Here is a 12,597-nt window from a genome sequence, read left to right as displayed (position 1 = left end):
TGTGTTTGAAAACACCAGTGAGGACAATATGAAAGAGTATTATGAATTGTAATGTTCAAAATTAATTGTAACAATAAAATTGCTCCAATTGTTTTTAAAAAGAAATGGAATCTTGTTTTCCAAAAATCTTGAATAATTCAACTAGGGGGTCCTTATACACGGGGGGTCGTTATACACGCTTAAATACGATACAAATCACATTCATTTGAAGACATTATCTTCTCCAAACATTGAAAAGTCACCTTATCCCGGGGTGTACTCGGCCGATTTTAAAACCTTTTTTATGTAAAATCTTTTATCTAATAATTCCTAGCATGGAAAACAGAAAAAAATGCTAAAGAGAGTAAAGAGATTACCATAAGACTCGTAAAATCAATTTACAACAAGAAAAAACCTAACAAACAAAAAAAGCAAATCAAGCAACAAGACGAGCTGAAATGAAACATAATACACCTTCTTTAAATTGAGTAGGAAAAATATTAACTTATGTTAAATTTTGAATAAAAATGCATTAATAGAAATTAATGATTTCCAACATGGATAACAAAAAAATGCTTACAAGAGTAAAGAGATTATTTTAACACTAATAAAATCAATTTACAATAAGAAAAAACCTAACAAACAAATAAAGCAAAACAAGCAACTAGACGAGCTGAAATGAAACACAATACACCTTCCTTAAACTGAGTAATAAAAATATTATAAGTAGAATAAAACATAGAATAATAATAATAATAGAAAAAAGTCAAATTTTAAATAGAAATAACACAAATATCAATTATAATACAACATGCACAAATCATTATATTGCATGAAATTCGTTTGGAAAAGCAAAATATTAAAGTTACTAAATACGCTGTGGACTGTTTAACGTGAGCAGTCGTTAACCTTCCATCTGGTTGCACAATTTATAGCACAACAATCCCAGTAGCACATCCCGTTTTTCCACATACTAAGCCCGACGGCAAAGCGGTGGTAACGTTGTGTAGCGCAAGCAAAATAAATCCCACCCCCAAATGTATTTCACCAAACGGTTTTTCGTACTCACCGTACCGGTAACACCTGCGACCTGCTCATTACTGTCGCAATCGAACCCAATCGCACAGCACGTGCTCATTATTCATTCATCAAATTTGTTCACCGTGTTCCTGCCCAAGCAGTAGTGGTGGTAGTGTTAGTAGTAGTAGTAGTAGGCAACAACCGTACACAAATATCTACCATTTGCGAGCCGGATATTGAAATACGTTCTCGTGTTTCCGCAAAATGTGCAAAGCGAGCAGGGCGCCGGTTAGGTGACACGGTCCCTACCGTACCCTTGCCTGGTTGCACGGGAGGTCAATCACAATATCCTGCAGCCACGTTAGGGTGCCGGTGCAGTAAATGTCGTTTCGCTCCAATAAGTTTCCGGGAGGGCAGTACAAATCAGCAGCAAACATTGGTCGCCAGCAGTAGTAGTTGATCCGGAACGAACACGGGATGGGGCAAGCGGTGCCCGATATTGGTGTGGTCTAATTAATGTTACTGATTTTGCCATAGCGAGTGCCACGTTCGATTGGAACTGTATTAGGAAGTTGTGTTTGCGAGGGCAAAAGGAAGTTTCGGGTGGAGTTTAAAATTGAAATAATGCCTGGTGTCTAATGGTTTCCTTTTTCTGTCGTTTCAGAACGGGCCGAGCGACCGAGTGCGGTTGCCACCGTGTTCCAGCGACGATCCGGCCCCGTTCGGCGAAGCTTTAGTGACCGATCGTCACCCACCAAGACGAATGGGTATGACGGGCGCGACTCAAACGGAACCGTAGCTAGGGATGATCAGTTCAACGATACGATGGCGTTGCGTGTGAGACCCCTTAGGGCCGATTCCCGTAGCGCATTTGAAGACGAAACGGCTTCCTCGACGTCATCGTCCTCGTCGTCGGAATCTTCCATCGGATCCGTAGCCTCACTGCTAATGGCTGTAGGGCAGGGTGGTAAAACACGACCAAGACTGCCACCACCACCACCACCGCCACTGTCCTCTGGTGCTGGCGGAGGCAAAACGCCAACATCACCCGCAGCTGACTCACCGCCACTCGGAAACGGAGAACGCACACACACCGCAGGCAACAACGTGTACGAGGATTTTTGCTTCGGCCTGATGGCGGGCGTCAGGCGTTCGAGTAGCGATCGGAGCAGCTCCACCTCGACCTCCTCCCGTACGGTGGTGCAGGTGCTGGCCAGCTCGTCATCGTCGTCATCGTCACCGATTTCTTCGAGCGCAGCCATCCATCGGCTCGAGATACGCCACGATCCCGAGCCGGAGGAGGAGCACTACCAGAAGAAAACGTCCATCATGATCACGGGCGACGATTGCTACTCGACTGTGAACGTGGATGGCGCTAGTGATACGCCGATCTATCAGTCCTCGGTGGTGGTGAACGATGGCAGCATGCTGTCCTCACCGGCGAACGAGATACGCCAAACGGCATCCAATACGATCACCATTAGCGTGAGCTCACCGACGTCTACTTTGGAAAGCCGGGGAAGCAAAGCGTCGAGTCGTTCGGAATCACTTAAATTCGACAGCTCTGCAACGATGGAGGACATACCGGGGAAGAACAATGAGAAGCCCCGTGAGCAGGTTACGAACGGGACGATAGTTTCGATGGGCAGAGGTGAAGATGTCACGACTGTCACGACCGGAACGTCCATCATTCCTATCGGGGGCAGTAGTGTCACTGGCAGCAATGGTCGTACCTTGATCAATCTGGATTTTAGCGAGCAGAGCAGGACGGTGGTTCCATTAGCTGCCGATAGCAGTCCTTCTTCGCCGTCAGCCACGACTCTGGAGAATGTCACACCGATCGCACAAGTTCCTAGTGAAAGCAATGACTCCAAAGATCCACCGAAAGTTCACGAAGATCACGAGCAACAGCAGCAGCAGGTGGTAGTCAAACAGTGCTTGGTGGAGCTCACCCCGACACCGGTTGTACTTCGGCGTTCGATAAAGCCGAGCGCGGAACCGGCCTCCGGGAGCTTGCAGGCGAAGGTGTGTCGGAACAGCTTTATCGCCAAGCTGCTGGAGGATCCCTCCCTGAGCCAGCTGTCCGAGGGGTTGGATTACGATCTGATCGCGAAACTGATCGAAAACTCACTGCTCCGGCTGAAGGAATCACGCAACGGACTGGACATGAGCGGTACCAAAGACGAAGACGACGTGTCGAAGATGATCGAACAATCGTTGCTGAAGATACAGGAGGAGCGCAGCAAGCTGGCCACTAGTAGCACCATCTCCGCAGGATCGGTGAAGTTGCCGGATATGCAGAATGGAAGCAAGCGGAGCAGTGTGAGTTCGGGCAACAGCTACGGTTCGGCGGCTGCGTACGAACTGATGGAGTTCGATCAGCTGGGCGATTTGAGTGATTGCTATCAAAGCTGCAGCAGTGATCTGACGGTTGACGAGGACACGAACTCCTCCCGCAGCAAGTTCTACCAGATGCTGGTCGATGCGACCCTGTCGGAGATCGAGATCAACACGACGAACGATGATGACGATCACCACTACGAGTCGATCCGGTTGAACGGTGATCCGATCTACGAGGAGATCAACGATATACCGCCACCCTTGCCCCTGACCGCACCGCCGATCGATGATGTGGATCTGGAGAAGCAACGTAACGCACGGTCCATCTTCGAAGGTGCCTCCAAGTACGACATCCTCTCGTATCTGGTGGACGCGAAAGAGCGTGGCATTGTGCAGGAGGATGGCACGTACGGGTTCCAGTTCGGGAATGCGGGTGACATCATTCTGGAGGAGGAAGAATCCGAACCCATCACCGAGCTGCGGCACCATCAGCGGCAGATATCGGACATCAGCAGCCGGCTGAGTCACCTTTCGGGCATTAGCGATTCCAGTGAGGATACGTCCCTCTCGACGGCCACGATCAGCAACGGGCGCAGCAGTAAGGCGTCCGCCGAGATCGAACGCAACGACTCGGGCGTTGGATCGGAGACGAGCAAAACGTCCCGCAGCCGGTGGCAAAACCCGGCATCCGCTTCGCTGCTCACCAAGATCACGCCGATCCATCTGTGCGAAGACTGCGACGGTCCAGTAGAGACGCAGGTGACCGAGTCCGGTGTCATGTACGCACCGCTCGTGTGCCGCAAGTGCGGCAAGAAACGGGCCGAGCGGAAGGAGATCATCACCGAGATCGTCGAGACGGAGGAAAAGTACGGGCGGGATCTGCAGATCATTCTCGAGGAGTTCTACCAGCCGATGCTGGTGGCCGGGCTGCTCAACCAGGATCAGCTCTCTGCAATCTTTTTGAACGTGGAAGAACTGCTGGAGAACAATCAGTTCTTGGCCGAGCGGATGCGCGATGCGCTCGACATTGCCAACGAGCAGGGCGACGATGACCTGCTGACGGTAAACATCGGCAAGATCTTCCTGGAGGCGGCCCCGATGCTGCACGCTTTCGAGAGCTACTGCGTCCGGCAGGGTGCGGCCAGCCTGCTGCTGGCAAACCTCGAGAAGGAGAAGGAGCTCCTGCGAATATTCCTGCGCGTTTCGCAGATGGAAAATGCCGTACTACGGCGAATGAATCTCAACTCGTTCCTTATGGTAAGCGTTGAGGATGGTGTGGCGATGGGACGAAGTATAACTAATGTGTTTTCCGTGCTTTTAGGTCCCGGTGCAACGCGTCACCAAGTATCCGCTGCTGTTGGCCCGTCTCTACAAGGTTACTCCGGCCCATCTGGAGGGTAAGGAGCTGCTGAAACAATCACAGGAAAAGATTGAACTGCACCTGAACCACATGAACCGGGAGGCGAAAGATGTACCGACGAAGCTGTGGCGACGCATCTCGTCCTCCAGTCCGGGTCGCCGGTTGTCCTGCGAGCTGGATATGATTAACATCAAGCTGCGCAAGATGGCGGTGGATGTGCTGGAGTGGAACCACGAAGAGGTCCGATTCGCCATCGAGGGCCGGTTGCTCTTTACGCAGCCGAACGATGGCAACTGGAAGAAGAGCCGCACGATCAAGCTCACCTCGATCAATGCCCTTCTGGTGACGAATGGCAAGGTAGGAAGATGTTGCACATAGAGGTGGCTTTAAGATGAGTTGAAGGTTTATAACTACAATCAGTTACTTAAACACAGTTTAGCTATAATGAATAATTATAGCTTGTCTGAAAAGCAAAAATTGAGCATTTTTAACGAGCTGCAAAAAAATTAAGGTTGCCCTTAATGAAGATTTGTCGCCATGACAAGCCCTGGGACAAGCCTGGGTACTAACTCGAGCTACCGTGGAATCTTAAATTTTCATTCTCACTTCGCGGTTGTCCCAAAAGTGCTCGGCCACAAATCATGATGAAATGCATGCATAAAAAGGGACAATTTCAGTCCTTGAGATTTTTGCGCTTCCCCTTACTGATCCCTTGCCCGAATTTACATCCCCATTTCTTTTACAGCCCACGGCCAGCTACAAGGCGGACCGGGCCCTGTCGGAAACGCTCAGCTTTCCCCGGCACACGGGCATTCGCGAGGCATCGTTGCTGCTGGTGCGCGAAAAGGGTGGCCGATATACGCTGCTACGCGAGCCACTGTTCCTGGACCGGTGCATCGTCTGCTCCGAGCACGACTGGGAGGACTATTTCGAGGTGCAGGAGATCCTCTCGAAGGAGTCCTTCATATTCAAGGTATGGCAGCGGCGTTTTCCGCCGGATCGCCCCTGGTCGCATCAATCAATATCGCTCCACGCTGGTGCTGGTGTGTCACATACTGCAACTATTTCATTCTCATTCTCCTTCTCACTTCCAGGCTGAGGACGGTACGAAAACGAAGCAGTGGTACGCCCAGCTGCAGTACCATTCGCAGGGTATGGGCACCTGGCGTAAGCGTCGAAATGCGCTCGCCAACATCATGATTAATGGCATGATGACACGAACGTAAGAAGCGGAAACGATGACTCCCTTTCCGGCTTCTCCGCCTCCCACCCACTAACCCGTGCCAACCCCCCCCCCCCCCATTTACTAGGATCTTGTTTTTGTGTGTATGTGTGATTGCGCGATATTGTGTTATGTATGTGAGGGCAAGATAGTGCGACAGCGTGTGAATGTTTCTTTTTTTTGTTGGTAGCATGGTAGAAAGGAATTTGTACAGACATTTTGGGCCAGCAAGACGCCAAAAAAAAAACCACTGTCCAGAAACGGTTACGATCGCGACGTACGTAGAACTGTTTGTCGTTGGCCCCTCCATCAGCGAGCTATTTATTCGATTAACGTTTGCAAACAGGTTTGCTATTTTCTTTAAGCAAGCGTCACCCAAACTTGCCAAGCGTCTTGACTTGTGGTACACTTCCATTTTACCTTCTTTCAGTTTCCCTTTAGCTTCCCACTGCAGGCGCTTGTCCTTCGCAGTGGGAACGGAAGCCGTGTTTTTTTTTTTTTTGGAGGGAAACGTTCCTCTACTCTATCGATTACAAAGCTTGAATGGTTTTTACTTTAATATAAATACAGCAAGTCTGTTTGTGTGTTTTTTGTGTTTTTTTGTACGTTTTTTTTCATTTTCCTCGTCTTACTAGAACGTAAAGTAGATGAAGATGCACTGCAAAAAGGGGTTGTAAGTAGCAGAAGGCAAAACACACACAAAGCGCACTAGTATAAACAGTAAGTAAACGTAACAAATAATAGGCAGTTTGTGAAAAGTAAAAAAAAACCACAAACAAGTATAAATGATTGGGGAAATAAAGGGAATAAAAGCGTTGTGAACGAAATAACTGCAAATAACTAATTTATCTTGCTTAGTGTGAAAGGTGGAGTGTTGCGAGTAGAAAGGGCAAATAGAACGCGCGCTTGTTGAATGCTTTGCCGCCCTTCGCCGATAAATAAACGAAAATGAAAAATGGAATGAAAAAAAAACAAACAAACGGATCGCGAAACAGAAACAAGAAGCGTAATCCTTTTTAGAAGATAAATAAAAAGAGACACAAACGAAACACGAAAGTAAACTTAGTAGGAAACGAAAAAGGTAATGCGACGAACCTACGATGAACAACCGAGGCAGAACTCGTAGCAAAGCAATAATAGAAATTAGTAGCGATAGAATGCCGTAAAGAGGAACAAAGTATCGGAAATGTGAAGTGATGGTGACGACGGTCCCGAAGGCGCCTTGTTCCATTTTGTTTCGGCTAGAGCTAGAGTTAGTTGCTTTGTTGGAGCACCGGGAAACTGCGAGTCGCGAAAGGAAAAACTGCAAACAAATAAATAAAGAGACCTTTAAAAAATGGAATGGTTGTGTGTTTGTGTGTTGGTGTGTTGTTGCTGACCCTCCTCATGGAACTGATACCCACGCAGAGGACATCATTCATATTCATGCCCATTTCGGCTCGGACGGTTTGATGGCTTATGATTTTTTCATTTGTCTCTAACCCTCCCGCTTCTTGTTGGAACCTTTTTTTTTGCGACCCAACGATCCAGTTTCCCCCCGACATGATGACCACATCGTGGATCGTACATTATCCTAGACGAGCTGGCATCCTGTGCCGTACCGGAGTGAGATGGTTGGTTTGTATTCAAATTCGTACTCCGTCCACCCAGCGCCACCGTAAGGATCGGGGAGTTTGGAACGTGCACCGTAGAATAACAATTAGCCAACGTGTTTTCTGGGCCAACGTTCCCCTGTACTCGGCTATCCAGGGGGATGCTTTCCAGTGAACGTAAGTATTGTACTGTGAGTAGGTGGATGTACGCCATTACGGGGATTGTGGGACGGTATTACCTTTTGACTCCGAGCGAGAGCCATACCATGAGATGGATGGATGTTCGGCGAGGGTTAGATGAATTGTGAAAAGATTACAAAATCATCCCTTGCCTGTGCCGGTGTGCCCGGACGTGGATCGGCAGACAGTCGTCGGTGGAGAGCTTTTGCATTGTAAATACGACAGAGAGCGGAGCTTCTTTCGCATGATGAAGTAAATGGTTTTGTGCGGTGAGGTCTTACGTGGTCATGCTAATTTTTCCCCGCGAACGGTACGTTCCGGTGTGCTGTAGAATCCGTTTTTTTTTCTTTCTAAGAATAAATCTCAAATTTAATATCATTTATTAATATGCGTTGCATACATTGGGTAGGAAAACAGCGTTAACAGAGGCGTATGGGTTATGTTTGCAATTCTGCTGCTGATTTCGGTTCGATTTTAATTAATTATGTTGCTTGCTTTCTATTAGCGAAACCTGGAACCGGAAATGGAATATTGGGTATTGTCTCTTCTTAGAATTCATTACATGAATACTGTGTTGAATATGGAATAACATTTTCGTTTTACATCTCGTATAATTGAAAGGGTGTTTCACATCACAGAGAAACGATGTGTAGCGGAGAAATTACCAAGCGGACCGAACCTTTTCAAAGTTACAGACAACAAAATATTCAGGCCATTGTCTTCATGTCTGCTTGAGATTTAACCTCCTTGGGATGTTTTCATAATAACCCAGTAGTTTTCGATACGTTCAGTCATAGTCATAGTGTATGTCTTTGGAAACTGTAGGAAAAAAGAGAATAGTGACATGAAACTAGATGCCAGAAGGTCGTTACTCCCTCGTGTTGCTTCTACAGAGGAAACAGAGGTAGATTTCCCCATTATGCTCCCCATTACGAGCTAACCAATGAACTAACGAACGCTTGAGCGCAGATCGCTTTCAAAATTTGGTATTTCGTGGCAAATTTTAAAATATTCTGTTATATTTCTTTCTCCTAAATATAAAAATAGCCTACTGCGATGAAAATTGTAACCCCGAATACATGAGGAGACAATGAGGCATCAACCGCATTTGGCGCTCAGGAGGTTTTCCACGTGTTTGGACAAAATCTTTTCGTGACGTTGATTGTAAGGTGACGTCATTTTTACATTTTTTGTAAAACAGGCATTTATCAAAAAATAATTTAAACAATATACTTCAACTGAATCTTAGCTTCAAGAGAATCCCAACGATGGTTACATTTTTGTCATCGTTTTTTTTCGTTTGATGCAATTTGTTGCCAGACGCCCTTTTCATTTCAACAGTATCGCTAATTGTACGTTGTGGAGCTGACCTCGTTAATAAACATAAAAGACTGTACAAGAGTTTAACACTAATTAATCACCAGAACATGGAGCATTGCTCCTAAATTTGGACGAATTCAAATATCAAACATTTGGCGAAAATCAAACATTACCCCGTTCTCTTTATCATTAGTATCGTGTGCCGGGAAACTGCTGGGAAACGTTTCCCGATGCAAGTATTTTTATCCCGCAAACAAAAACCGCTCGACGACACGTTTTTCAACAGGTCCTTCAACTTTCCCGGAATGCTAAAACGGGGTTTTGCTACTGTTCAATATTTTCTTTCATCTTGCACCAGCCGGAAATGGCTCGCAGCACCAATCGAACACACAGTACGCATGTTCCGAAAAGCGGCAGTTTGAAAAATAAGCCAAAACCAACATTCGGAGCAGCAGGCAGAAACGGGTTCCGGAGAAGAAAAAACAAAACACCTCGACGGTGTGTTTTATGAGGCGAAACTAATGCAAATGTTTGTATTTCTGATGGGTTCGACCAGGAGACAGAGGATGCCATCGGAATCGCCTACGTCTAAACACCCGGGACTGTTTTCCTTTCGAACGCAACCAAACGGAATGACCCTTATTTTATTTCTACGCACTGTGTTGAAACTAACGCAAAGCTCCGTGTCGCATTTAGGCCTTGGGGAATTGATCTTGTTGCATGGTAGAACAATAGGGTGACATAAAAAAAAAACATCTTTTCTACGACAGATCTACAGGTTGGCCAGTATTCTTCGGTGTTGAAATCCCTTTTAGCAATTTGATACATACGACGCGTAACTGCGATGGAGCATAAGGCTTCGACTTAGGGATCGATTTGCTTGTCTCAGGAACTTTAAGGAAGAGCTGGAGTTGCTATATTCGTAGCAAATTCTGTTTTCAAACAATATTGTACATTACTTATGATTAATAACTTATGGTTAAAAACAACATTTAATGATTTTATGTTATTAAATAATAATTGTTGAAATTCAAAATAAAGACTGTTACTTTTAAAAACTCACCAACAAAAAAGAAAAACGAAACCATTTCATACCGTGTAAGCTTAAATTCCGCATTAAATTATCAAATTATTAACTTCTTCAAAGCCCAACTTGCGATGGCATCCACAGAACTAATACTGTTTTTTTATACTTTACCACACACCAATTCTCGTTTTTTTAAAGCACAGACCAAACGCACCAAAGATGAACTGTATTATTTGACTTTCGTTCATCTATCGATCCCTTGAAGTAGAGGAAAGAAAAAACCAAAGGGCAATATTGAGTGATTCCGGTTTGCTAAACTTCCTTTTGCATAACCCATTAATCACGTTTCGGGGTTTCGTGTTTGTGGCAGTCGGCTCAACTTATTTGAACTGGAAAGTTCCCAACTTTGTGTGCTTGTTTCAAATTTGTTTGCAAAAGCGTTCCATAGTTTGTAATTTCTTTGATAAGCGATTCCGAGAAACTGTCCACTGTTGAGGAGTTTCATAAATAGGTGAAGAGAGAGAGAGAGAGAGAGAGCGAGAGAGAGAGAGAGCGAGAGATAGTAGGATTCCATGTTTTGAAGTCTTTTTTCCCTAGTGTAAAGAACACTTTAGTAGTTTTAGTACAACAGATCGTCAACGTGTTGCTCATGCATACGTGTTGTATCAAGAGCTTTTTTCTAAACTCCAAGTGCCTCTTGTTTTCGTTGTACGGTAACTATGTGCGTTGTGGTACAACGACACGTTCAAATGACACGCTGACACCCTTGAAGAGTGCAATAAAGTCCAGAAAATCCGTTTCAACAGTGGTGCTAAATTTGAGACTAGAAAAAAAAAATCCCTCCAATGGTGGAATATGTCGCCAATAACGGTCGCAGGCTGGAAGCTTTATTTCGTTTCCTTGCATCTCTGCACGAAAAGCTCTTCAGAGAGAGCGTAGCACTATGGAAGGAGCAAAAAAACCCCTTGGTACCCCATGGCCCTGATGGTATTGCTTTCCGGAGCGTGCTTTGCGACTGGGTTACCAGGGAAACAGTACCGTAGGTTGTGTTCAGGTACCTGATACCATATTGCTTTGATCTCCGCGATGAACGAAACGCTTCCTACGGCGCTTACTACGTTTGTCAGTGACTTCGCTGAGCTTCCATTTGTGCTTCTACGTAGAAGCGCGGCAAAAGACTGACGCTGTTCGTGTGTGAAAAGTTACGCAAAACCGTCGTGAAACGATCGGAGAGGAGAAAATCGTGCCGCTCAATTTGGACATTTTCAAACCCGAGCCACACACTTTCGTTCGTTTGCCGGTAGTTCATGCCGAAGGGAAAATGAACGTGTTTGAAAATGACGCTTGCGCGTGTTCTGGATTTCCTCTGCAGCACGCTGACGGCGTACGCCATCTGGTGGGAAAATCCAAACCAAACCCGTCCATTCACACAGCACACAACGCGTTTGTAGTAAAATCGACCAACTGACCTAGACTCGGTGCACCGCCAGTTTCCGTTGAGTAGTTGGCGGGGAAAGCTTTTTTAACACGGCCCAACCTCAACAGTCACAAACTCTGGAGCTTTCTTCGTCGCAAACAAAAACACAGTACGCGACCGTGCTGACTTCGAAACCCGAGCCGGCAATGTTGACGGATTGTGTCTGGGTTGCGGAAAAGGCAGTCTAGAGTGAAAAATCGCTCGTTTATATTGATTTATTACCGGAGAAGTAACATACATACGGTTTCCCGATATGCCTTCCCCGGCTGGCGTTGCGTTTCGCACTGATTTTGGGCCCGATTTGTCTTCCCAACCCCAGAAACCGGAGAGCCTACCTGCCTTGAGGGCGGAAAATTGGGCATGGAAAACCCGTTTTACTTGGAGCTTGAAAACCACAGGGAATATCCTTCAGGCTCGTGATGTTTTGCAGGCTTAGGGCATTTGGTGGGAGAATAGAGAAAAAAAAACATGCAAACGAAGGAAAAGCAAAACCTGCTAATGACATGCTGACAATGAAATTGAAAAGAAAATGAACGAAGGGTTGTGTTTTTCCGAATCGAATTTGCGGTAATGATTCTATTTCCGCGTGTGAAATGTTGAACTTTTGCGGGAAGGGTTGTGGAGTGCGCTACGGGGAGCGTACTTTGGATATTGAATGTATATAAAATGAACTTTGGATTGAGTTTTTAATGGTGATTGAAAACAGGTTTCATTTGCGACTTTGATGAATTGAAAAACACATCGAATTTTTCGAATGATGCATCAAATATTCAATCATTTCATGCAAAATGAAGTATATTATATGCCAACGGTATCCATTGGCAATAATAGACACATTTTGTGTGTAAATTGCAGAATCTGGCCAAAAAATCCTAGTAGATTTATAATGAAAACGAGTAAATTTTGTAAAAAGGAAGGATGTTTTACGGCGCAACGCGACGGTTTGAGATTTCAACCCACCAGCATAAATGCTCTCTTCATCAGCTGTCAAATTAGCCATCAGGATAAAATCAGTGAATTCTTCAGCAAGCTGGAATTTGTCTACGGAGTGCATCGTTAGAATAGAAAAACGGTTCCAAA

At 45.7% G+C, this 12,597-nt stretch overlaps 1 protein-coding gene across 1 annotated transcript in view; it reads left to right on the top strand.

The window, feature by feature from the left end:
- LOC128303377 (serine-rich adhesin for platelets) overlaps window positions 1-5,925 on the top strand; it is a 39,037-nt gene extending 33,112 nt beyond the window's left edge. The window contains exons 3-6 of the mRNA XM_053040311.1: window positions 1,664-4,596; window positions 4,661-5,056; window positions 5,445-5,672; window positions 5,794-5,925. Coding sequence (XP_052896271.1) covers window positions 1,664-4,596; window positions 4,661-5,056; window positions 5,445-5,672; window positions 5,794-5,925 — 3,689 coding nt within the window. The remainder of the gene's footprint in view (window positions 1-1,663; window positions 4,597-4,660; window positions 5,057-5,444; window positions 5,673-5,793) is intronic.
- The last annotated feature ends 6,672 nt before the right edge of the window (window positions 5,926-12,597 follow it).

The sequence above is a fragment of the Anopheles moucheti genome, chromosome 3, assembly GCF_943734755.1.
Source record: "Anopheles moucheti chromosome 3, idAnoMoucSN_F20_07, whole genome shotgun sequence".
Taxonomy (NCBI): Eukaryota; Metazoa; Arthropoda; class Insecta; order Diptera; family Culicidae; genus Anopheles; species Anopheles moucheti.
Note: the sequence above shows the minus strand (reverse complement) of the source record. Positions and strands in the feature narration are given on the sequence as shown.